At 40.9% G+C, this 27932-nt stretch overlaps 1 protein-coding gene across 2 annotated transcripts in view; it reads left to right on the top strand.

The window, feature by feature from the left end:
- LOC130175415 (plexin-A1-like) overlaps positions 1-27932 on the top strand; it is a 260949-nt gene that overhangs the window by 138432 nt on the left and 94585 nt on the right. For both annotated transcript variants that reach the window (XM_056385882.1, XM_056385881.1), the window contains exons 5-9: positions 4643-4743; positions 6684-6807; positions 7168-7321; positions 8246-8345; positions 17530-17644. In XM_056385882.1, the coding sequence (XP_056241857.1) occupies positions 4643-4743; positions 6684-6807; positions 7168-7321; positions 8246-8345; positions 17530-17644 (594 nt within the window). The remainder of the gene's footprint in view (positions 1-4642; positions 4744-6683; positions 6808-7167; positions 7322-8245; positions 8346-17529; positions 17645-27932) is intronic.

The raw sequence follows: 27932 nt of genomic DNA, 5'->3' as shown, positions 1-27932 counted from the left end.
GTTTTTTTTTTTTTCTCCTCCCTCTATCAGATAGGCTGTATTACTAGCGTGGTATTTGTCCAGGCGCAAGTAATGACTACAATTTGCTGCTATTTGGTGTCCTGTAAGAGGCCTGTGCCTGGTAATGGTAGCATTATAATAGTTATCAGACACAGGTTACTATTATCATGCTATGAATCTGCCATAAGATAAGAGGAGACGTACAGTGTGAGGATAAAACAGGCTTCTGTGCTGTTTGCATGAATGCTGTCTAGGGGATATATCTGGAAATAGCATCATATTAGGATTATACAATATCCCTACCACAAAAGCACAAAAGTAACAGGCGCCGAAATATATTGGAAAGGGTGGTCTGTGTTAATAAAGTTACTAAAATATCATAATATCAATTTCATTCAGTGTAATTTTACTAATACAACTCCATCACCATTGGTTTTGGTTTTCCTTTACCTGTATTAGAATGACTTTGCTAATATGAGTATACAGCCCTGTGAGGCTGTACAGAAGCACAGCTGTGCTCTGAGCTAAATAATGTCAGCTAACATGCTCATAATGACAACAAGTTATTTTCGTACCATTTTAGTTTAACACGTCAGCATGCTAACATTTGCTAATTAGCGCTAGCCTATACATGACTTGCTGACGGAGATGTCATTGTTTTGCAGGTATTTGGTCCTAAACCAAGGTATGAGACAAATTAAAAATTTGGCCTTGATGACGGAGCTGGATTAAAAGCTAGCGGATCACCAGAGCTATTATACTTCATTATAAGTAGAAAACAAATGTCTGAACCAAAGTTCATAGCAATGTGTCCATGAGACATTTCACTGAAAACCACAAATGTTAACCTCATGGTGGGGCTAGAGGAAAAGTCAGGGGATCATTAAAGTCATTACGATACATCATCTGGGAACCATGAATTCCTGTAGAAAATATTATAGCAATCTGCCTCGTAGACCTTGAGATAATTCACTCAGTGAAATGTTTGAGCTGGTGATAATTTAGGTATCACCAGAGTCAGTGGGATTCATCCTCTGGGGACAATCATTGTCTGGCAATTTTGTGGCTATCCATTTGGTAGATATAGACACATTTCACAAAAAAAAAAGCCAACCTCATGTTGGGGCTAAAGGAAGGTTCAAGTGGTCAGGATTCATCCTATGGGGACCATGAATGTCTGTGCAAAATATCATGGCAATCCATATAATAGTTGTTTCTGTCTGGAGTAAAAAAAAAAATTCAGTAGAACTTTGCGTCTTGCTTTACATACATATTATATGTCGGTAGTTTCTTCGTTTGCAAAAAAGTGCATGCTTTCTGTGTTTTTACCTACCTAAGATTTTGTGATTTGTTGTGTGCAAACATACATCTGATACTGATTTTAAATTTGTTGTGCATTCTTTGCAACTATGACCCAAATGCTACTAAATCATACATGTCAGAAGAGAAACCTGACTTGCACCCTAACAGACAAACCAAACTGTCTCACCACGCCACAAATGGAGTGCAAAGCGTTGCCTGGAATGTAAAGTTTTGATGCTGACTGCTCACACTGAGCCACACAACTGGATCAGATCCTAGCAGAGTTCTCCGCAGGAGGGTGGCAGCATCAGTGGGAGTCATCTGATGGAGGGAGGAGCTTGGGAAGTGGAGGGTGGAATTAGAGGAGAAATAGGAAATGAAGAAGATGATGAGTTTGGATGACACAAAAGGGTACTGGACATTTTTAAAGAACACAGTGACATGAAAACCATCATATGCATCTGATTAATCATGCAGAGGTTGTTCGGGCAAGAGGCATGAAAAGAGCCTGATTTACTGTTTGAAGTTTGAGAATTATTATTATTTTTTTTAAAGTACACGAAGGAAGAGTTTCCTCTTTGAAGGTTTCTATGCTGCTGCGCCTGCAGCTTCCATTAGAATTCACCCTCACCACCTTCCAGCTCACCTGGTGTGCCCCCTGCATCTGCAGTGTTATTGATGTCGTACTTCACCTGACACAGGCAGCTGGAGGTGTGTGTGCCTGCATGTGCTCATGCGTGTGAGCTTGTCTTGCGTGGTCAGCGATGTATTTAAGTATTTAACAACTGCCCCAGAAAACTTGTTTCAAACTCTCAATTTGCTTCAAATAATAATTTTCACATTTTCCACCAATGTGTGGGCTGGTGTGTGTGTGTTTCTTCGTGTGTGTGTGTGTGTGTGTATGCCTGAGGCGGTTTCCTGTCTGCCAGTCACTGGCAAACAGCATCCAGCAAGTTGAGATAAGCCATACGGATGCAGATAATGTACACTGGAGATTTTGGAGATTTAAGAGTGAGCAGAGTAAACTTCAGTATGCACAGCCATGCTTAAAGCATTTCAAAATGTTCTCTTAAAGGAGAATTCTGTGACTTTAGAGTATTCTACAGCCTGAGTGAAATTCAACTTGTGCTTCCTGGTAATTGTGCAGACAGATGGCAGATGGTGAAGCTGCAGACAGCAGCAGAAAACATGTCTGTTTAATGATAACTGCAAAGACAACTATCTGTGGAAATGGACTTCTTAAACGGTAACTCTCGTCCGTCTCACCGTGTCTCAAGATGTTCACGGTCTTCTTTGGTAGCGGTTTAACAGACAGGTAAATTTGGACAGCATTGTTTGATGTCCTTGTTAATACCCAAATTCTATGGTTTCCCCAAAGAGATCATTAAAGTTTCATCTTATCTTAGTCATGCAGACACACAGATGGCAGCCGGTAGAGATTTAGCGGACAAAAGGAGTAATCCTCGATGTTTATCTTAATGGTGTTAAGTACAATAGCATATTCTTTGCAAGGAATTCACAGGCATTAAGCAACTATGCTCCTCTTATGTTCTAATGACTGATAATACAGAAAATTGCCATTCTCAATGTATGATTTTGGAGATTTATAGAGTTTGTTCTAAACAGCTGTGAGGTTTTATAAACAACATATGTTATTATGCATTTAAAATCTGAATTAAAGCTGGAACTTGTTGGGATATCATGTATCTGAGAGTATAATAGGGAAGTCAAGGCGAAACAGCCTGACAGAATGTTTTTTTTTTTTTGCTGCATAGGAGGCCTCCAAAGGATCCTCCTGCATTTTCTATCACACATCCATAAATTTGGGGGATCTGCAGGGGGCAGATTAAGAAAATAATTGGCAAAACTGATGCAGCAGAGGCCGAGCTATCCTGATTTTTAGTGCTGAGTGCAGGTTGAGCTTCAAAGATCCTGGATCCCAGACTTCCCATAATGAAACTTTTTTTTTTTTTTGTCTTTACGTTACACTCTCCCTGCTTGGTAAATGCTCGCATCGTTCAAACTCCATGCCCCATGTTTGTAACTCAGGCTTTTTAATTCACAATATTAAAGTCTACTGCCAGTAGCAGCTCTGTGAAGCTTTGAGCTAAATGCTAATATCAGCATTCTAACAAGCTCATGCAAATCACAATGCAAACAAGCCGATGTTCAGGAGATATAATGTTTACCATGTTCAGCATCTTTAATTTAGTGCGTTAGCATGGTAACATTTGATAATTAGCACTAAACACACACCACAGATGAGGCTGACTGGAATGTCATTAGTTTTGCAGATATTAAACCGAAGTGTCGTCCACATTGAAATTATGACCTGATAATGGTGCTAGATGAAAGACTGAGGCGTCAACCATCAGTTTTCTCACAGTTCATCCTGTAGTGAACGTGAATGTTTGTGGCCAACATTGTTGTGGTGCCGGAGGAACAGTTAGGTAATCACCAAAGTCAGTGGGCTGCATCCTTCGAGGGAAAATGCAAATGTTTGTACAAAATTTCATGGCATAGCATGTAGCTAATTGCTGTTGGGATAATTCTGACATTGCCATCCACAGAGCCGTACATGCTAACATGGCTAAAAATGTGTAGTGTTCAAGCTCAACTCAGAATAACCCTCATGACATCACAAGCTGAGTAGTACTCCTCATTACAAGTAAATTGATTTGTAAAACCGGTTAAGTTAATTTTCCTTTGTAATCCAGTTTTCATATTATCAGATGTAATTCAAAATTCTTCAACATGCAACAAGGGAAACATTATCAGTACATACAGTATCCTAGGAAAATAAGAGGACTGTGTATGGCTGTTAATCTGTTCAGTAAATGAGAGAATAAAAGGTCCAGTTTGTTTTAATTTGAAAGGGCGTTGTCCAGACATTTAGGATTGTTTTCAGTGTAGAATCCTGATTAATTTACTTTTTCTAGATCCTGTTTAGTATCTTTCAAAATAAACTTCTGTCTTGCATCAGCTTGTCCTGATCCACTGGAGAACTGTGGGCATTACATCGTATATTACAGAGAGAGGTTTGTCAGAGGGTGTAATCTTAACCCATGTGTGTGTTTGCATGTGTTTAAACCTCGACTTCTCCCCCCCTTTAGCTCGACTTGTATGCAGCGGTGTGGAGTTTGTAAGCAGCACCTCCAGAGCTGTTTATCTCTGATAGTCACAGTGGGCTTGTTCCTTTAATCTCATGTTCCAGGCACAGGACACCTCCGGTAGATCCTGTTTATACTAGGCCTATATTATGGTATAAGCTGTTTGAAGGTGGTGTACACAGGATTTGTGTGCAACATTAACCAGGTGTGTGTGTGTGTGTATTTTCCAGGTTACACGTGTACCAGTGGAGAGCTGCGAGCAGTACACCTCCTGTGGAGCTTGTCTGGGATCAGGAGACCCTCACTGTGGCTGGTGTGTGCTTCATAATGTGTAAGTGCATCCACTCTTCACTATGTTGATTCCAGGCAGTGGTCTCAGTGGATATGGTAAGCGGGTGCTCTGTGGTTAATTCTAATCTGTTTCTGCGATGAACAAAGTTGAGGAATTCCCATCAATTCAAAGTAACTAGGCAATTATGTAAACCTGTTTGGAAGTGCATGTGTGTTAAGTGTTTGAACACACAGTTCACCTGCTTATCTAAGAGCTATGTTTCCCAAGAAGTCAGAGAAAGACATACATATACATTTACTCACATGTACAGGAAAAATAAAAACAGCTTAGCTCAGAAGTTCCTTTGGTCTTTGTTTTACACTTCTCATATTCATACTGACCCTTTACACTCCAATCAGCATCAAGTTGGACAAACTGAATTTCCTAAAGATGTAATTGATGCTTAGGAAATAAATTTTTTTCTGGTCATTCCATAAATGTATTCTGCTAATTCAGTGAGAGACATTGCATTAAGGATTATACAAAATTATATAGTTAGTTATGATGGGAAAAAAAATCTGCTCTTGAAGGAAACATTTTCACAAACACGCAGCACTCGTACTTTAGTGAAGTCAACAATACCAAAGGCTTAGCACATAAGGGGGGGGGGGGGGTTGGGGTGGTGGAGAAAGCTGTGGCAGCAGATGGGGTGGGCATGGAGGTATCAGCAGAGTACTCACCCACAATTGTTGGTATTACCACCTGTATTAATATGAATGGACGTTACTAGTCATTACAAGCAGCTGATGATGGTAAAAGCATGAACGAGCAGCTGGTGCCAATCAGGTAATACGAGTCCAACTTCTGTGCTCCACCTGAACTAATGAAATATTCTATTTGTTTTCTCACTCCACTTGCATACTGGGCTCCATGTTTGACTGCACTATACCATGATTTTGTTTTTAAAATGTATCTGTTATTAAGATTGACAGAATTTAGAATTATTTTACTATTGATAAACCATAGATTAATTATGACTACAAGTACATATTGTTGTCAGGATACCAAATGTCAAGATCCGAAGAACCAACGCAATTGAATCATGTCACCATTAACAAAATATATTCCACTTACCTCTATGTTGAGCCCTTTGAGTTCATAGGTTGTTCATATATAGGGAAGAATGGGGGAGTTGTTGTAACTGTCTTCAAGATAAATCAAAACTGACCACACAACAGTATTTAAAAAAAAAAAAACTCCTTTAGTTTAAAGTAGGCAACATATACGCTGGTAATATTTTCCAATAGCACTACAGATGCAGCAATAATTGCTAATTTTGACGCATAAGAAAATACAAACAAGTTTATTTTTGGAATTATTTTGTCTCATGTTCTCCTCATCCTCCTTATTGAGACAAAGAGCAAAAGTTAATCAGTGAAATTTCATGTGTTTTTAATATGTTGCAAATGTCCCTGATCAGTGGTGCAACTGTCCCGAGGGTTGGGGTCAATGATGAATGATACGTCATGTGTAATCATCTTTAAGTGGTATGGGTAATTAGCAGACGGATGTAAGTTTAATATATTAAAGTTTGGTTGGTCTAGTCCAAATAGTTTTGAAAAATGCAAGTGTTGCAAACATCCTCAGTCTCCCGTACCTTTCTAATTTACCTCTAATTTCCATGCATCTATGCACCCACCAATAAACAGAATCTCTGCCTGAAACCAGCATCCTTGAGTTTGTCAATAAATACCGTACATCACTAATTCAGTGATGCCTGCACTCTAAACAGCCCGGAATATAAGGTGAGGTGAGAAACAGCTGAGGCTGCCAGCGCCACATTTTGACCAAACACTGATCAACATGTATTTTACCTAAAAAGAAAAAAAAAAAAAAAAAAAAAAAGGACAACCAGTACCAGGATTGGTGTGATCGGAATGAAACATTATCTCCAAGGCTTTTGAACTGAGACGTGACTGTGGTGCGTCCTCCTTCTCCAGATGTTCAAGGAAGGATCACTGTGAGCGAGCAGAGGAACCGCAGCGCTTCACTACCAGAGTGGAGCAGTGCGTCCGGCTCTCCGTCCAACCTGACACCGTCTCCGTCACCATGTCAGAAGTGCAGGTAAAGTGTGTTGGTGTGTTAGTGTATGCATGTTTAGATGTGTCAGAGCGTGTGTATTGTGTTCGTGTGTATGTGTGTGACAGGGAAGTGGGAGAAAGAAAGACGGACGGGAGAAGTGAGCAAGATAGATGTGAAATGAGATTAAATAAAGCTTGTTCTTGTGTCATCACTGGCAATCTGTCCGTCATTTTGAGAACGAGCTGACAAGTGAGTTTTGAGCCAAATATCTGAGCAGCATTTTTTTGCTGTGGGGCAGTAGAAATCTTGTTTATTGCATTACTATTGAAGTATATCAGTGTAAATTTATGTTGTCCCTCACCTTTCTGCTTCCCCTCCTCCTCCTCCTCCTCCTCATCCTAGTTGGTGCTTCAGACCCAGAATGTGCCCAGTCTGTCTGCTGGAGTCAACTGCTCCTTTGAGGACTATGTAGAGACGGAAGGACGCATCTACGGTGGACGCATCTTCTGCCTGTCCCCCTCTACAAAAGACGTTGCCCCCATCACACGAGACCAGGGTAAAAAAAAAAGTTCCCAGATATCTGACTACCTGAAGGAAATGTGAATAAATTCAAAACCAGCAAAATCTGTAGAATCTCAAAGTGTTTAATATTTAATAAATAAAAAACCTTATGAAGTAAATATTAATAAGAATAAATTGTGTAAAATGTGTAAAACTCGGCTCATTATTATGAGTCTCTTTTTTTCCTATCCCTCATAAAAATAGACATTTGGCCTCTTTTCTGCATGTGACACTTTTATTTCACACTGATTTATTTAATGCTGAACTGTTATGACAGTGGTGATGTCAACAGTCACCACTGCTAGCTGAAGAGGCAGGAGCCACGTGATAGGCTGAGAGGTGAGAGGGCGACAACACCACTGGCATGAAATGTGACAAAGCAATTTGCTCATATTACTGTTTTATAATTACTTATTCATTTATTGCTATTACTTCGGGACTCCATATATCTGAGGCAATGAATGAGTCCTGGTGGTCTGCAAGTTAGACTTTCTGTAAAAAAAAAAAAAAAAAAAAGTTTATATACTGTGTGTGTATATATATATATATATATATATATATATATATATATATTCACATTTTGGAGCAGGTTAGTTTGCTTTGTTCAACCAGTGCATTCAACTGTGCTCTTAAAATGCACCCACTACTTTGTGATTATCAAAATTAGAAACTGCTGATTCACAAACCTACTGAACAAAACCCATAAATAGCTAAAGGCTCCACAAACACTGTGGCTCCCGAATACCAGCTAAGCAGGAATTGATAAGAAACACATAAAATTAATCTGTTAACACTTCAGAATACATTGGATTGGCCACACACTAATTGTAGATGATATTATCTGTTGTGCACTATGGAAGTACAGGAAGACTGTAGACAAAAAAGTACTGATAATTGGATATTTTGTGTCTCCTCGTAGGTGATCAACGTGTAATAAAGTTGTATCTGAAGTCGAAGGAGACGGGAAAGAAGTTTGCCAGCGTGGACTTTGTGTTCTACAACTGCAGCGTCCACCAATCGTAAGTTGTTGTTTTTTTTACCAATTTCAAAAGTAAAAGTACAAATACAGTTGGACTAGAAGTGGAAGAGAACTATTCTCGTTGCTTTACTGTCATTTTCTTCTAGTTAAACAGCTTGAACGCTATTTTGAATACACAATGATATTACACACGCAGTAAGTTGCAGATCGGTGGAAAGCGGTGATCAATAGACGGCTGATTGTGGTTCTTTACCAAAAGTAATAGAGGTGAAATATTGGCTTGAAAATAACTCCTATAATGGGAAATGGAGAGAAGAGTGTGTAACCTCTGCTAATTCATTATTCAATGTATTCAAGCTTTTTAACAAATCAATTACTTAATTAAATCTCAAGCAATGAAGGGACCACTGGTGACTGAAATAATAAATTGATTTCCAACCATGCAAGACCTGGAAGGGCAACCAAGCTATGGAGGCTTAAACGAGTCAGCTGTGTTCCTTAGAAATGAATTTTAACGCTAATGTAAATAAAGTACTGAGTGAGTCACCACTGGTTTGAAAATTGTTTTTAGGTATTTTTTTGTTTTTGTGTGCGACTGAATCTCTTATTTAACAAAGACGATCAAGTGAGGAAGGAAAGAGAGACCACACACACACACACACACACACACACACACACACACACACACACACACATACTCTTCACAGTCTTCTTTATTCTAATTTTTTGAAGAGAGTAGTTTATTTAAATTGATCTAAATTGTACTCAATCATAGGCTTAAGTCTTTTTTTAACATCTGCAATATTACTTCAGTTGATTAAATATTATTTGTACGGTAACATATCTTAAAGAGAGTTATAGAGGTGGAAGCTGTTTTGCTGGCTGTAAGAACAACTCTCAGCTGGATCTCAGTTTTTTCTATTGAGAGGGAAACTCAGGAAACTCATGTTGTGCACATAATTTCTACAACATAAAGAGTGTACAAGATTTAAAAGATCTTTACAAAATGAAGTCAAAGCTTAACTCACTTTATCGTGAACTAAATTGAATGAATGAATTACACTGCAAACCATTTACATTTGCTCTTACAATATTAGAAATTTGCATTAAAAAAGAGGTTTGGAATAGTTTCATAGAGTGTGCAGGAGGAGGAATAAAACATACATTCCCTGAGAGCTAAAGAGGGAAAAGACAACTAAGAATGAAGGAATAAAATGGAGGTAAATTGTCAAATTATATATTCATTGGCAGAGAGAGGCTCATGTCAGCACAAAAAGTGGGTGGATTTTTTGCTAGCCTCTTTAAAAAAAAAAGCAAAAAGGGTCTTAAAAGTTGCCAAATCGAGTAAGAAAATTGCTAAGTTGGCTCCGCTAACGTTAGCTCAAATGCAGAGTTGCCAACAGCATCAACAGTGGTTGTCAGTCAGATATCAAAGCTATTCAGAGCTACTACATTATCCGAAGTCACTGATCAGCAAATCATGTACACTAATAGGTTTTGACAAATTAGCGTTTAAAAAAAAAAACTTGTACAGATTTTTTAATAGAGGACAAACTGAAATAAGACTGAATATTTATATGTACACACAAGATACATTTGTGATTGTGCTCGATTCAGGCTTCTCTGATTCGATGCCATGCAATAGACTACAAACAGGCTTAGAGTTTCAACTCTAACATTAGTCAGAGAAATCGCAAATTGCAAATATTTTCCGCAACACTGTTCAGCCTTGTTGGTGGTTTCGTCTTTTAGTGACAAAGATCTTTCCGTTGAACTTCTCCAAACAGAGGAGGGAGGGAGTGGAGGGAGAGAGAGAGAGGCCGCACAGCAGTGAGATCAGCCTGATAATGAATGAAGAATGTTGTTCTTTAATTGACCTGCCTTGTTAAATAAAGGTTAAATGAAAATAAATAAAATGTCATTCCCTAAATGACTCTTGGCTCATCCGCTGAAGTCGCTGAGTGGGATTCTCTCTCTCTCTCTCTCTCTCTCCTCTCTCTCTCTCTCTCTCTCTCTCTCTCTCTGGTCTGTTCCACCTGCCGCAGACTCGGATCTCACACTTAGGTGTCTGCACTGTGTCGATACACCCCAAATAAAAATGAATCTGTGGCAAACTCAAAGTGGATCTCTTCTTCTCTTGCCAAATGTAGATTGATGACAGCATTATTTCTTCACCTAATGTTTACATCGTTTGAAAACATCCTAAAATAAAAAAATGTATTTCTGAGGATGACTGTCACTAGTAAATATGTCTATGAATGGTTTCTCTTTTTTTTCCTGTCTGTGGAAATGTGACATACAATACACTATGTCCAAAGATTGATTGGACATTTTTCTGTCCATTTATTCTTGAATTGTTCTGTCTGTCTTTCCGTCTTTTTTTTTTCGTTTTCTTTGTTTCTTGTAAAAGAGTAGTAGTAAAAGTAAAATCCAAATAGTAGGTAAGGACTTAAAAACTGTCTTTAAAGTCCTTTTTTGTCTTGTTTGAGTTGATGTTTTTCATATTTCAACATCTGAAGAACCACACAGATTAGGACAACAGACAGACAATAATGAATTTAAAACACTATGGGCTCAGGAGCTGCATTTAGCCTCTGCTTCTTCTCTTCAAAACACGATAAAGTCCCTCAGTTTTAATGAAGGATGGCTGGAAAAGTTCCCACACTGAGAGTTTAAAACTCTAACTATGACAAGCAGCGTTAATTCCTGATCACCAGTATTAAAAGAAAACTTGTAATTAGCAGTGGAAAGTGCACTTGTCCTGCTTTCACTGTCTTTCATGTCACCATCCTTCCCTGACTCCCTCCCTCTAGCCCCGTGGCTCTCATCTCCTTCTCTGCCTTCCCACCTTCTCTTACTTTTTCTTCTCTCCCATTCCTCACTTTACCACTTTCTCCCCCCCTCCCCCCACCCAACTGCTATTAGCTCACTCTACCCTCCCCTCCACCCTTTTCCCTCTACTTGCCCCGCTATCGTTCATCAAGCCCATTTATTGCCTGCGCTCTGCTCTTGGCCCTGCATATATCTGCATAGTAATAGGCCGTTAATTAGCTCTAGCCGGGGTGTCTGTGTGGTGATGGTCATAATGGAGTGGGCTTGGAGAGAGGGAGAGAGCTCACCTGGGCCACTTCTCGGGGCCTCCAGGCCTAGTTCAATGGCTCTGATTCATTTTGTGAAATGTGTGTGCGTGAACAGGAGTTTTCGGTCTATGAGTTAGCACTGTAGTGTCTGTGCATATTTGTGTGCATATAGGAGGTGTTTCAGTGTGTGTGTGTGTATGTGTGTGTGTGTGTGTGTGTGTGTGTGTTTATGGTCTGTACCTCTGATTAGCCAGCCCACCTTGCCCTCCTCCCGTTGCTGCATAAACAGGCACACTGCTGTTTAAGCCTTTGATGTTGGCTTGGCTGGCCCCCTCAGGACCCTGCAGGACTGTACAGCTACAGTGCAGTTATTACCGCAGCAGCTGTAACATAAACTCACATATTATACACTACTCCCCCTCTGCCGTCACCTTTCACCTCTAAATCTTTGACCCCGCACGTAGAAAGCCGAGCGCAGGAGTCGCAATGTTCAGTGGCAGATAATGGAGTTCTCCGCGTAGGCGCGATGGGGCGGGTGTGAAAGTGTAGCTCAGACCCTGCAACAGCAGACGCACAGACGTACAGCATCGGCACAGATGCACAAGCAGAGCAGCCTGCAGGCAAGCGCCCAGACAGACCGGTGTGCAACTTAATACAGCCTAATGGTGGATCCAGCACCGGCATCACCATCCACACACATTCTCATGCAAGCACACACAAACAGGTGCACGCACAGTCAGAAGGAGCATGTAGAGACAGAAGGCACAGACTTGGCACCGCAAATTGCACTGCAAGCTATTTACATACGCTGTTACAATATTAGAAATTTGCATTAAAAAAGAGGTTTGGAATAGTTTAATTCAGCATGCGGGCGGAGGAATAATTCATCTTTAAAGAGAGGAAGAGAAACAAACAGGAGGGAGAGCGCTGGAGGGAAGAGTGGGACAAGGAAGAAAACTTGCATTCCCTGAGAGCTTGAGAGGGAAAAAGACAACTGAGAAGAAGGAGGCATGAAGAGGGAAAGAGAGATATAAAGCAGAGTGTTAGCGAACAAGAGAGAGATTGTGCCTATTGTGTCAGAAATAATGCGTCCCACACAGCTAAAAGGTTTGCGCCCCAGCCTCAGGCCATCATGACCATTACAATATGAAAGGGTTGAAATCTATGCAGTGAAAAGAAGCACTCATGGGAGGGGACCAGCCCACGCTCCGGCCCCCAGGAAGGGCTCTCATTTCCAGGCTGCCCGTTTGCTGTTGCTCCCGTTCAGAGACCAGCCATCATCTCGTTAGAAACACTTCTGTTTGTTGATGTTGATTTTGTGGCAATAGTTGTTGGTCCAATTTTCAGTGAATGTGACCTGCTTTAATTAAACTGAGGGTTGAGACTCGCAGACTTTCTGCTGTCGGACGTCACTGTGATGAGATGAAATAATATCCTATAATGAGTCCCCTGTTGAGTTGATGTTTGATTATTTGGCTCATCTGCATCATACTTTAATGATGTATGCATCTTTCTATTTCTGCTCTCTTTGGAGCTTTATTGGATAAAACACAAAGGGGGCTACTTATAGATAACATTGCACAGTCAGTCTTATCTGTCTTCTAAACACTGTTCACATGAAACAAATCTGGGAGATATGATCAGAGGTTTTAATCAGAATTTCAGCTTATAGCTGCTTCAAGTACTGATTAGGTATTGAAGCTTTATGATTTTTGCCTTAAAATGTGTAACAGGCTTATTTAATTTGGGTCGACACATGTTGGCATGTTTTACTGAGCGTTAGATAAAAGACTAACCTCTTAATTAGGACTTGCTGCTTTATCTGTGCCTGTATCCACATTGACCAGAATTAAATGAGCATATGATCGTTCCCTCCTTTCATATACGTTTGTGCGGGTCCATTGCTCGCATATCAACAGCTTTGTACCATCGATCCGGCCTCGCTAGAACAAAAGCTGTGAGAAGATGAAAAGGCATTTGACCCGGCTCTGTTGCTAGGACTTGTTAAATAGCAGGGGATTTTATTGACTACATTGCAGCAGCGCAGCCACTTACCCAAGCCAGTTGTCCAGGCATTGACAGCTCTACTGTAGAACAAGTCTCCACTGCCCAGGTGACCCAAAGGAATGCCAAGATGTCAACATGGGTGACAGCTAGCTTGTGTGTGTATTAGTGTGTTTCACTCTGTGAGTGTGTGTTATTGCGGACATGAGCGTGCATACACACCCCTGTGAATGTGTGCGAACATGTCCCTGCAACAAGAAATCGATAAACCCCCGGGGTTAATAGTGAGGAGGAACTGGCTCACCAGCTCTACTAACAAACATCAGACTGTTAGCATAACCTCGGTCCACCTTTCTTCCGATGGAAATTCACTGGCATTGATTATAAAGCTCACACTGCAGTTCAGTCTTGTCTGACTAGCTTATCACTGGCTTTATGAAGACCCCTCTGTCACTCTGTCACTCCAATACAGGCAATTTAGAAGTCAACCCTCAAGAATCTGAATAAAGCAAGGACAGGGGGACAAAGACAGGGCAAGGATTAGACTGAAATCCAATTTAAAGCTAGTCTTTCCGGCAGCAGGGTGGCATTGTGAGCTGAGCAGTTGTCCCTCTGTTTGCAGGACCTGATTTTAAACCCCCATGGTGATTCATTACTGTGGTATTTTTGGACTAGACTTGGCAGAGATCACTTGTCAGTCAAAACAGTGAAGGTGGTATTGTGATGTAGGAGCCCTTTTCTGAACTGGATACAGACCGGATTACTACTTTCTAACTGTCCCTGAGAAGGTAACGTCAACAACTTGTACATTTATGTAGTAGTAATGTAGCAGTAGGCCCTATGTGTGTCACTGTATGGATTTAGGCTCCAGCTGCAAAGAAAGGTCATGCAGCTTTAAAGGGGCTAATACGTTTTCTCTGCCGCGGAAAGTGGTCTGTTGTCGGAAACAGGTGGTGGTGATTATCGCTTGACAAGAACTTTGGCCATAGTTCGTTTTACAAGAAAAGGGGTTATAATACGCCCTCTGAGCAGTGCTACGCCTTCAGGGCAGATTGGAGGCTACAGTGAGTCGCTATCAGAAAGTGACAAGATGGGCAGTAAAAGAGTTAACATCGGTGTTGCTTTCCACGGCTGGAGACAGCTCTTGGCGAGTAAAGGAATTAAGTTTGATGCTGACCTTACAACGTTTCTTCTAGACAGGTAGGTAAACAGCTGTTAATGCTAACGTTGGTTATTAAGCAAAATAGCAAAACTTACAAATAGCTCTTTTAAAGTTGGCCAACGTGTTAGCAAACAACTGCCCATTTACACACCCGGCAGACAGCAGCATTCAGTCATAATATTGCCCACCTGAGAAATGTAACTCAAATATTCACTCTGTCTTCGGCTGGAAAACTAGCATACAGTGGTACAGCATGCTAAGCTAAGCAACCACGTCTTGCTGCTCGGTATTTAGCCTACAAACATGGAAGTGGTATTGATCCTCTTATCTCCCTCTTGACAAGAAAGACAATAACTGTATTTCCCGAAATGTCAAACCAAGCAAGGGGTCAGCTGGCAAAGAACCTGCTTCATTAATTCCTTTAATGTTAGGAGGAAAAATGAATTAATGAAGGTGTAAGTAAAGGTGTGAAGTAGATTCTTGAGGAATCCCAGTTGATGAATCCACCAAAAAAAAAAAAACATTTTCATTAGAGGTTCACAGTAGCTCCATTTTCCAAGTGGAAGTTGTCATTAAAACCAAAAGCCAATTTTCAGAGATTTTAACTCATTGGAAGTAAATAGCCTTCTCATCCAAAAAAATGTAACAAGGCATTAGTACAATGAGGTCTGCCAAGTACAGTATTAACATGTCATACAGTCAGCAATGCAAGTGTGAAAAAAAACTCTGGAGAGTGATAACTGGATGATGGACCCCACAGGTTCCCACTCAGTTTCTAGGGTGGATGTGAGTGGGAGAGCAGAGACTGGGGGTGTGTGGGGGTTGTGCTGTTGGAGGTCTGATTGAGTACAGTGACAGCAAATGTAAAAGAGGACTGACATGTAATTAGAGCTTGGTTTTTCTTAAGCCAGTTAAGTGAAATTTCAGTCCAGAAGTGGTGCAAGGACGACAGAGCCAGGACTTGCTTCAGACATGTTCTTGTGTCCGTCACTGTAATTATTGTTTTAACTCGTTTTTTAAACCAAGTTAACTTGATTTTAAGATCAGACTCTAGATTAAAATGACAAGAATATGATAATAAATGTCGGTAAGTTGAGACTTTCTGTTTGTTCCTTTTGGTGTCAGATGATTGGCAATGAAAGCTTAGTGTGAAAACACTTGAGGAAATTATGATCAAGCAGACAATTTGAGTACAACAAATAATATCAAGTTCATGCAGAAGATGTGGACAGAAATTAACTTCTGTTTCTCCCTTTTCATCATGTAAACAACACTTTGCCAAATGGAGCAACTTAAGTTCCCACATAAACAAGGTAGAAACCTAAACTAACCTTTGCATTTTTACACAGTCTTTTTTTCCACTGCTTTTTTGTGGTACAAGCCACGAGATCCTTGCTTTTCTCTGGCTGTGTCTGTTTGAATGTGTATATTTTCATTTTTCTTCCTCAACTCTGAAGAAAAAAAACAAAACAAATGTTATTTAAAAACAGGCTTATCTTGGTCTGCCAGCTTAGTTCACTGTAAGCCTCCAAGCATGGAGAATAAAAGGAGAGGAGTGGATCACCAAGGATTCTTTCCTGCTCTCTCTCGGGTGTTTTCAGCGTCCGCCTCGGCCTCGCTGACAGCTGGAGTAAAGTCTTAATGCACGAGGCCACAGTTACACTTGTCATTCAAACCTGATTTACCATAAACATTTGATGCCATGCGAATACGGTGATGCATGTCCATGCTCGGCCTGTCAGCCTGTGATACGCGTTCCCCGTTGAAGGTTCTCTTTTGATCTGTGTTTCCACTCGTTCCGTATTTAGCTTGGCAACAGTTCTCCCTCAGCATATCGTACCTTATCTATGATGAATTCAGGTTGTGGTGGCTGCGTTTCCATCGGTGTATTTTATGCTAATTATAGCGAGCCATTTTAAATCTCAAATTTAGGAAATTCTTGATGATGTCTGTGTTTGTCTTCTAAATGTTGCTACACATTTTCCTTTTGAAGCAGTGAATGTGGTTGACATTTAAACAGTTACAAATCCCCAACACATGCAGCAGAATTTTTCTGATGCAGGTTCATGCTACATTACTCATTTGTTTTAAGAAGTAAACTGACTGCTTGGATGCCAAAGAAGATTAGAGCTACAAATGTGAGAAGGGAGATAAAACGACCATCGTTTTATTTTGTACTTAGTAATAATAATACTCATAGGTTGGATTTCTTACTTTATTGAGTGTTTATATTTACTCTTTACTATTTATACTTAGTTTCATGGAAATTATGCTTCATAAAGTTAAGATATGATTTTATGTTTTACAATTAGCCGTTTAAAGCATAGCCTTTAAATAAAAAAGAAAAACAACCACTTTGCTTCAGGATGTTTCACATAACTGCTACTACGGCTGTATATCAGCTACTATTATCAGACCATACATAAGACGAACATCTTCAGTTGCCGATCAACAAGAAAAGGAACTAGCTTTCCAAACACTGTTGCGCACTTGACTACACACAGTCACGTCAGTCCACTTCGGTCCTCTTCAGTCCGTGTCCACAATGGTGCACTGAGCTCAGTTGATTTCAAACAAAAACTAAATCCAAACACACCAGGGGTGAAGTTTATCATTCATTGTCCATCAGACGGGAAAAAGAAATAGCTGCATTCTCCGCAGCACTCCCCTCTCCTCTCCGCTTCCTCTACTCTGGCTTCTCTCTTGCCCTGTGACAATTTACTTCAACATTTTCAGGTGTCATGGAAGCTTTTATATATACATACATATATATATATATATATATATATATATATTACAGGTCTTACAAGATGTTTCATTTAGTTTCCTTTCTTTTTATTTGGAATACAAATAAACTTCAAGGAAATGACGCCACACTACAGGACACACTTTTTTTTTTAAATTATTGCGATTATTGAAAGTGATTATTGGTTATGTTAAGTTTTAAAGCCCCCTCTCCTCTTTCTCACTCACTCCAGGTGCCTGTCCTGTGTCAATGGAAACTTCCCCTGTTACTGGTGCAAATATCGGCACATGTGCACGCAGGACGCCAGCGATTGCTCCTTCCAGGAGGGACGAGTCAACACCTCTGAGGTGAGGGTATAAGCACGCACACACACATACACACACACACACACACACACACACACACACACACACACACACACACACACACACACACACACAAAGATACATGTGCACATGTGGTTAAACATGTTTTCACAAACACTTGCACACAAAGAAACGCAGATTTAGAAGCACGAAAATACAGAGCAACACATGAATACATTTACAAGTATTAATGCAGGCACACACGCACACACACATTGACACACACAAGCATGTATAGTGGCATAGTAACACCAAGGGTGCAGCTGGGACCTGTACACCATTTGAGTGTGTGTATATGTGTGTGTGTGTGTGTATGAATGAGTGCTGCTGTGAGTGGCCCAGCAGCAGCTGTTGTACTCCAAGCAGTGCTGGATTTATTCACTTATAAACAAGGCAGGGTGAATGAGTATGCAAATGGAGGCGAGCGCTACTGTCCCAAATGTTATATTTGCATGAAAACCCACATCCATCCACAACATGCCGGGCTTTCACAGTTCCTCTGTCTACGCTGAAGTCTCTGACTCTAACACACGCACAAACACAAATGAAGTTCTGCGTTTTCACAACACCTGACCACCTTCACTCCACCTGTCTCTGGCTATTTATGTGTGCGTATAACCATCCATATGATTATTCAGGACCATGTGTGTCCCAGTATATCTATCAAATAATGTACAAATAGGACAGTCATTTTATGTCATTTGTGCAAGCGCGTGTGTGTGTGTGTGTGTGTGTGTGTGTGTGTGTGTGTGTGTGTGTGTGTGTGTCAGTGTGTGTGTGTGTGTGTGTCTGTGTCTGTGTCTGTGTCTGTGTGTGTATGTCATCACATGCTACTTCCTCCTGTAAACACACCATGCTGACATTCATCTCCATCTCCTTTGGAGAGCCACAACAATTCAGCCTTTCATTTTAGTTTTCTCCTCTCTTCTTTCCTTCTGATGTACTTTTGTGTGTGTGTGTGTGTGTGTGTGTGTGTGTGTGTGTGTGTGTTGCATGCGTTGCCATGGTTACCAAGACACTTTGAATGTCAGTGGGGTTTTGCTGAATTTTGATACATTGACACACACACACACACACACACACACACACACACATGTCCTCATACTATCTCTCTCTCTCTCTCTCTGTCTTCCTCTCTCTCTCTCTCTCTCTCTCTCTGTCTCCCTCTCTCTCTGTCTCCCTCTCTCTCTCTCTCTCTCTGTCTCCCTCTCTCTCTGTCTCGCTCTCTCTCTCTGTCTCGCTCTCTCTCTCTCTCTCTCTGTCTCACTCTCTCTGTCTCTCTCTCTCTCTCTCTCTCATTGAATAGGTAACATTTTGAAGAGATGCATATGTACACTTGAACAGAGCAGCAGCAGTTTTGTCATCACACATTTATCTCCCCTAGCCTTGATTTTGTTCCAATTTGCCAGTCCGTAGCCCCTGCTGAAAGCAATATTGCCCATCTCCGCTGCCTGAAAAAGTTTCCCCTGTGTCATTAGCAGTCGGTTGGCAAAGTGATTGAATTCACACTACACTGGTTATCTTCCCAAAGGTATTTGTCATATTTCTTGAGGCTGACTTCACTTCATATCTGATAAAATTCATAGCATCTGCGAAATCTGTGCCACAGGTAAATCACAAAAATACACCTTCTCCTCCCTGTGTGTGTGTAAACAGATAACCACTAATATATGATTCTTGCCCTCTTAAAGTCAATATAAGTCTCTGCTGTCACTTCCTGGGTATGTAAATATATATAAATCAGCTGTATTATGACAGCAGATAAACAGAGAGGCGCATTAGGGGCGACCAGGCAGAAAATTGCCAGAGTCAGAGAAACACTTGAGAAAGGCCATCAACAGAAATGTGTATAAACACAAACAATGAGAGAAACAAACACAGAGACAAACAAACACAGAGACAAACAAATTTGCTCTGCTCCAATGAATCCCAGCGTTGGGCTGGTACGGCAGACTGGGCCCACGCTCGGCCTGGGGGCCGGTTCAAATGACTTCATTCAGATTCAAAGGAAATAGGAAAAATAAGATAACAATAAAAAGAAGGAAATAAGGTTGCGTTTGCATTTATTTTCCTGCCTACGAGCTCGCCTACTTATTCCTTTATTGATTGCAATTCGCCTGCTTGTTAATTAAGCTGTTCATTCATTGTGCACGGAGCTGCTTTTTACTCTGGATATTTCACGTCCCACAAATGAAATAATGCAGCACAAGATTGACAGCGGAGAGCTAAGATGGCTGCCAAGTAACAGCCCCAGACGGGAGCGCTGACAAATGGCTTATTTTCTTTTTCTTATGTGAGTGTAGAACAAGTCCTCCAACCTAAACGTCCGTAGAGGTCATTTGTCCTTGTCCTAGCATATGAGCTATAGGGGCATACCAGCGACAGGCATAGCAGACCATTGTCGTCATGGTTACATGAGTAAACGTGGTTATAAAAGAAACAGGGCTGACTATAGGTTTTTTGACGTGGGGAACAAACAGCACTGCGAAAGTCTTAGGTTTTGTTGACCCGTCCATCCACCCCAACCTCCTTCAGACACGGACTTTGTCGCTCTGTAAAATGTCACATAACTTCCTGGTTTACTCAGGTCATGATTACTGTGTCCACTAGAGGTCGCCTAACAGCAAACTCTGGTTTAACAATAAGCTAGGATTGTGTAAAACGCCACAACTCCATGCAACAACAACATCATCATTAGTAATGACCTGAGCTGCTGGTTATTGATGACACCCTAACACTGCCTTCATGTCTTGTTGGATATGTCATAAATACATGTAGTACACGCACCAGTGTGGCAAAAAATGGTAAAAAAAAGGTCGTTGTTCTTGTACCTTCTAATCAGTCCATAAGTTTTATTTCAAGGCCTCGGTTATACTGGCTTGCAGACGTGTACATGGACAGTTGCAGAAGCCATGAACACATAGTTGTTTTTTCTTTTATACTCCACTTGGAGAATGCATTCCATACCCATGCAGCAGATCGCCATCGACGATGTGCACTAAGACTCAAATCAAAATGGCGACATCCATACGACAAGAAGAAGAGTTGCTTTGTCTGCCGTACTTATAGTAGATGAAACTAACTTGTCATTATGGATAATTAAAAAGCTATCATTGATTGCAGGTCTGTGACGGGATGCTAACTCCTTCAGGAAACTCAGACAGGCTCATAGCCCATCCACCACGCCAACCCCCACACCCTGACTTTCCACCTTGGTACATAAAAGGAATACTACCTCCTGCATTGGCATTAAACTTCGGTATTGGATCTTTAAAACCAAGGTGCAGAATTGTCCATTATGGACCTCGTTACTATGGATTCTGGCCTGGTGGAGATGGAGAATATAATGATTGTCACAGTGAAAGCTCTCCAGAGCTGTAAAGCCTTCCCCTAGTCTTATAAACTTCGCAGTGTTTTGGAGTCTGGTAAGCCTTAAAACCTTGTATCTTTCCTCAGAGTGGCCTTACTGGATTTGAGCGTCTCACTGGTACCTGAAGCAACGTGTCGCCACCAAAGTAGCCCCTGCGTTTGTTAATGCAGCGCTACACCTGTTTCACGTACTCAGGCTGCATCACATCGTTCTTTATGTGTCAACATGTTGAGGTGTTGATTTTTTTTTTTTTTAGACCTTTTTTCTCTATTTATTCATTCCTATTTTAGGAAAGTGCAGCTTATAGTGGGTATTTATTTAGGTCTGATTTATTCATGAAGACACTGCCTGAGTGAAGTCATCTGAATCTGTGGAAAGAAATGCTCATTATGAGCCAGTGCTTGTTCCGCATCAGCTGCTCTGAAACAGTTTAACTATCGAGGCGCTGACCTTTTCAATAAGTGAAAGTGCACCTCACAGCTCTGCCTGTTCTCCGTCCACTTTCACCTCACCTCGCCCTCCTTTCAGTCCTGTTCCTTTTTGTTCCTTTTGTCCCATTCATCCCTTATCTAATGTTTCTCCCCCCTCCTCCTCCTCCTCCTCCCTTCCCTCCTCTCCATCTCTTCCTGGTAAACTGACCTCCTTACAGTCAGTGGAATACAGAAGGTCCATGATGCATTGCTGCAGTACAGGGGATTGAACCGCTGGCTTTGTAGTCTCGCCTCATTGATAATCATTAGCAGGCTGCGTTGGGCTCCAGATGTACAGAAGGTGAATATAGATATGTGGATCAGCATTAGCCTTCGTGCTGCTAATTAGAGGATGAATCACCATGATGAGTGAGTTGGTTAGATGGTCGTATGTTTCTGTCAAGGCACCTCGCTGCTGCGGGGAAACACCAGCGCAGGCATGCTGGTATGCAGGTACCCACACGCCCCCACAAGCCATCGTCTCTCGAACTGCTCAGGCCATGCCATGCATCTCACCATTCATCTCCATATGGGTTTCCCCTTTTTGATCTCTAACCCAGTGAGCTTCCTCGTGTTCACCCACTCCTTATTCCCTCAACAAGTCAATTAGCAGGAGCCAGACACGCTCTCTTTGTGTCTTTCAGCTATGGGTGTCAGAGTTACAGCTGCCATTCCATTGTTGCTGGTTTCTGGATCTCAGGCTGGTACATAGCTCTGAGTTGCCCAGCTCAGAGACTCTGGGGCTGGGGCTGGCACAGAGCAAGCTTCCCTTCTCCCTCTGAGTTTCTCTGGCTCGGGGAGCAGCCTGCCACTGATAGACTCAGCTGTGTGTGTGTGCGTGTGTGTGTGTATGTGTGCACGTATGTGTGTTAATTATTCAAAGTGTATTAAAGCTTAAAGATGCATCTCCAGATGCTTCTCTGATCGTTGGCGTGTTTAATGGAGAGAGACAGATGAGATGAGAAGCGAAAGGTGGAGCATCCACAATAAAACATAAGGGGAGGAGTGTGGCAGTGGCCTAGTTGCTAAAGAAGAAGCAAGCTTGCTAAAACAGCCATGGGCCTGGTTTATGAAACTAGATGCACACTGCACATGAGAAATCAGAAAAAAAAAGCCTTCTGCAGAAAATACTCGTAAAACTATGACTGCACTTTCATGCAGTTTTTCCTTAAACAAACTGCCTGCAATTTTGCACACGTCTCACATCCAGCCCTGTCAGTCCCACAGCCAACAATATACGGTTAATAAAATACAAATTAAATAGACTCATACTACCTCTGATAATACCTCTGAAAACTATGCTAGAATATCCACAAAATTCAGTTTCATACACAGAATATAAATGGAAGAGATATCGCCAGACCATGGCTTTATATTTTATTATCTTTCTTCTCTCGACAAGAAGAAGATCAGAGGTCGCAAAAAAATGCCTCTAATTAAGTTTGTGTCAGGAAGCTCGTTTTTAATTGTCTCATTATTGTTGAAAATTGCAGATTGGACAGTGCGTTTGTCCAAATTGCTCAAGGCCAGTTTGTCAACAAGCTTGGTGAAATTAGGATTGATTAAACATGTTGTTTTTGGTTTCCATGCTTAGATAAGGCTTGGGGGAAAAAAGGAGAAAAATTAGAGGATGGTTGAGGGGAAGGTATGATATGCTGAAGGAGGAAGGAGATCGAGAGGGTAGAGGAAGAAGGCAAATAAATAACGCACAAGGGGGAGGAAGAATCAGGCTGGTAAAATAAGAAAAAGTAATAAGAAGATACCAATGTTGGTGGGAGCGACATTAACAGACGACCGAACAGAAGGAGAGGAAGGAGAGAGTGAGTTGATGAAAGGCGGAGAAGGATGGAAGAGTGGGAGGAGGATGCAAAAGATGTTTAACCATTCAGGAGATGAAAGGATACTTGGGGGTCGTGACACCACCCTGTGCCTCGTGTCTCCTTTGCATCTACTCAATAATTCCATGTCATTTAGCTAATGCTATCTGCCCTACTTTCTTCCTTCCTTTAAGCTCAGCTGCTGAAAATCACTTAAAGATTACTTTAGAGCTACACAGCTTACTTTTGTCTCCAGAACATAAATAGGAAATATTCAAATGTCACTAATGATTAAGTGGCAGACGATTCTCAGCCACTTCTTTTTTATTTTACGTCTCTTTTCATTGCCTTTTTCCCGGCTTCAATTCATGGCTTTTACATATACACGAGGGCACATTTAACATTTGTGTTAATACACTGAGCCTGATGAATGTATGAAAATATCAAGTTAAAGAGTCCATGAGGAGTATCGCTCATGTGATGATGGTTTCCTGTGTTGTTTTTCTCATCTGACCCAGACTCTTCCTCCTGCCAGAAGCTTAATAGACTTCACTCCACTGTTGCTCTGGAAGCACGAGTAATTATATGTGGGAAAATTAGTTTTGAAAGAGTTTTGATGGTACTCAGTGTCTCAGCATCTCAAATAAATGTTGTGGGGGTTGACTACATGGCATGGGCAGTTTTGCTGTTTTTTTGAATAGCAGATATGAAATGTAGGTGTAGTCCCATTGCTGCTTGTTGATACCAGATGCTTCTACCTGCAAATGCAGTTATGTCCTTGAACCAGAGGGTTTTAAATACACGTTTATTGGTATATGATGTGCTCCATGATGTGAAGGCTGTTGAAACACTGTGGAATGGTTGTGTACTTGCCGTACATTGAGAAATATAAACACTTTTTTTTTTTTTTTTTTTAAACAATACAATATAGTAACTTGCTTAAAATGTAGCAGAATGAAATTGGCTAAGTAGTGACCTAAGTCAGAAAATATCTGATGAAAGAATAATAGAAAAAGACCTGACAAAGCATTCAGACATGTTGCAGTGTTTATTCTAAAAGTATTACTCTTCAATATCTAGCCGTGAGGTAGAAATGGTTTCACCACTGAACAGGAGCCAACATAGCTTGAAGGCTAATGAACGCTGCATACTCTTGGAAGGAAATAAACCTATGAGTTCAACTTGAACCAGTTCAAAACATTTAATTATTCTAACTTTGATTTTTGTCACATTCATCTTTATAAAATCATCTGCTGCCCAAGTTGATTCTTTTTTTTTTATACAGGTATAATATAAGAAATGGACAATGGCCATTATTTACTAGATGTAAACCCATTTTGATCAATGAAGCAATCAACATTTTAATAGATGAATCAATGACTATATATAACGATGGACAACATAACAGCTGTGATGCCATAACATACTAATCGCCCCCTGGTGGCTGGCTGCAGTATAGGTCATAAACCTTGCCCCCTCCATGTTAGCAGATGGGACACGGGCCACACTAAAAAAATCAAAGTATCACATGTCACCCTTATCACGCTGATGTGAAAGTGTTCAATTTTCTGATAAGATTGGTTTTAATTAGATATTTAATGCAATACAACGAGAGTGTGAGGTAATGATTGACAGCTGTGATCGACTCATGATTGGGTTGAGCAGGTGGATGGGCGTGACCTTGATACTTGACACTTATCACTACTGTGCAGATTCTGGGGAGGGTAATAACCTGCATATATTACAAGTGATGAGAGTAATACAATCAAGTTTTCAAAAGTAAGTCAAATTTTCTGAACTCTGATGAAGCTGTAATGAAGTCAAAGTGTTGCTTATGTTCATACATTTAAATAGCAGCATCTCGGTTCATAGCGGCACAAACTCTTTCTGTGTTTTATCTTTCCTGCTTCACCCGTATCGCTCCATATCCCCCATAGTAAAGGGCTGCGAAGAGTGGGTGGACACTCCAAAAGGCTTCTAACACAGTTCAAAGTGTCTTTTATTGAACAGAAGAACTCCTAGTGCGGTGCGATGGGGTGCCTGCCCTCCTTCCACCTGAGACTACGACTGAGGTTCATTTGAGCAAAATAGATGAAAAGTTTTCTTGTTGAAATGAAGCATGGGGGGGATGAGTCACAAATGTAGAATAAAAGATGAAACAGGTCTCGCAGAGAGAAGCGATAGCTTTCAAAAGTTTTTGGCCCCAGTGAATTTGCTTGCCAGATACTATGCTTCGTCTTTTGTTGTGAAGTTGACTGTGTTGCGTACCGCTTAAACTTTTCCAGCCTTTGGGACCTTTGGGACCAAGAAGCTCATTTTCTCATCCCAGGACTAATAGTGGATAAACACCCAAATATGTGAAGGCAGATGATGGGGTAGTCAGTGCATTTATCACAGAGTTTTATACTGCCTTTGAAAGGTTGGCTGATTCTTAGGTGGGTCACAGAGATGTCTTATTATTCACTGGGTCATGGTCTAAAATGGGTTGCGAGTCTGCTTTTGGTTGGTTCCCACATGACACGGAGCACTTTGTCATTTTCTTCTCATAAGATGAAACAAAATTCATCAAATTTTGATCCTGCAGGCTGAAAAAAAAAAAAAAGAGAACGAAAGGAGGTATTTAGTGAGGCCATCCCGAATACTTTCTCGTTATCAGTCATGTATCTACTGTGTCACCCTCAGAAAATACACACACAAACTCACAAACAGACTGCGTATTTTTAGAGGCTCTATCGATCCACTAGCTGATGCTTATCGGCTACATCCTCCTCTTTGACCATCCAGACCTGATAGCATCCAGATAGACACACAATCACACTTGGTCATCAGAGATAATACACAGGGCACTGCTATTCTAATGGAGACATGTGTGGTGAAGAGCCCTGTACAGTCAATGGAGTAGAAGTCTTTTCCCAGTAGTCACAGCATTTTTTTTTTTTTTTGTAGCTTAATAGCTTGATTGCTTTGTGTTATGTTGAACCGTTGTTCAAATACAGACCTGCCTCAAATAGCATTAGAAGATGTATGTTTTTAGGCCATGTCCCTCTTGTTCTAGGTGGCAGGTGATTGTTTTTTTTAAACCCTGGGGTGAGTTTCACAAAGATATTTTAGACGGGTTTGTGGTGTTAGGCTACGACTTATTTTCAAAACTAACTACACCCTATTTTTTATTCATAATCACGTAGAGTTTTGTTGGTATATGATGGTGATAGTAGCATTTTTTTTTCCAACCATGTTCATATTTTGTGTAAAAACATTTCCTGCTCAAATGTGGCTCGTTTCTGTCTGCTTTGATTTGAGAGTTGACTTCAGCGGAATCCTCTGGCCACTCCCAACATGACAAAACGGCTAACAGCAAAACTAGCTATCCATAGCCTCAATTTGTATTCTGAAGCCCATTTTCCACAGGTCAAAGGACCGTGCTAAGACCCGCAAACATATGGCTTTTGTTGACAATAGAAAAGGGAACAATTGGCATTCACACCTGGGTCAAATGACTCCACAGTAGATGTGGGTATGTATCGGCTCCGGCTCCGATTGGGATTGATGTAAACATAATATCCAGGTGAACAATTTTGCCCCTTTTCCTGCTGTGACGTCTTTCAGAGCACAATAGACGCTGTAGACGGACGTGTCACCTGTCCAGTAAGATGCTGTACCAGAAGCACCGCGGCTACACTGCAGTCGAGAAATGAAAGAGTGAGCTGCAGCCCCGAAATAAGTTTTTAAAACACACAATCACCAATGAAGCATCTCGCATGGAGGCTCCGAGACTTTTACAGGAGCGCAAACCCAGGGATGAGACGTATAAGACCCCTTTTTACCAGTTTGCACGGCAGCTAGCGGTTCACTTTTTCTCCACTGTGTCTGTGTGTGTGATGCATCCAACTGCGATAACTAACTCAGAACTAAAGAGCCATGTTTCCATGGTAACACTCAGTGACACCTGCTGACCAGTGTTGCCAAATGAGAAAAAAACACAGCTCAGATTCTGTGTTAACAATATTGTGAAGCGAGTAATGAGACAGTTTTTAGACACTGCAGATATCTTTTGAAAATATATAGCAGTGAGGACATTGTCAGTTGTTTTTCATCGCCGAAGGAAACTTGTTAGCAGAATCACTGTTCTGCTACAGGTCTGCACTGAAATTAAATTTTGTATTACTGGAGGTTTTTTGTGTTTTCACACTCTGAATTGAACTGCTGAATTTCCTCAGTAAAATGTCCTTGTAACTTTTGAATCCCTCTAGAAGGCAAATATTTTCTGCTGAGAAGATTGACATGGTTGCAGGAACAATGCTAAAAATAAAGACTCATTATCTTGACTGAGAAAGGTGTCCCTTCTCCTTGAAAATTCATACAAACTATGTCAAATCAAAAGAATTGCGCAGTGGGATCAGTTCACCATTGATGGCCTGAATGCTGAATATTACAGAATAAATGGTTACAGCTATTTCACATATCTTCCATGACACGTAATGTGGCAATCCTAGACAAAGTCTTAAAAAAGTAGTGAAAAATTAACTGTAGAGTATGAATGAGTTGTTGATTTACGAGTCACTGTATGTCCGGGATGTTCATTCATTCATTCATTAGCTATACCGCTTATCTTT

This window comes from Seriola aureovittata, chromosome 9, assembly GCF_021018895.1.
Source record: "Seriola aureovittata isolate HTS-2021-v1 ecotype China chromosome 9, ASM2101889v1, whole genome shotgun sequence".
NCBI classification, from domain to species: Eukaryota; Metazoa; Chordata; class Actinopteri; order Carangiformes; family Carangidae; genus Seriola; species Seriola aureovittata.
The sequence above is the reverse complement of the archived record's forward strand: the minus strand, read 5'-3'. Positions and strand labels throughout refer to the sequence as shown.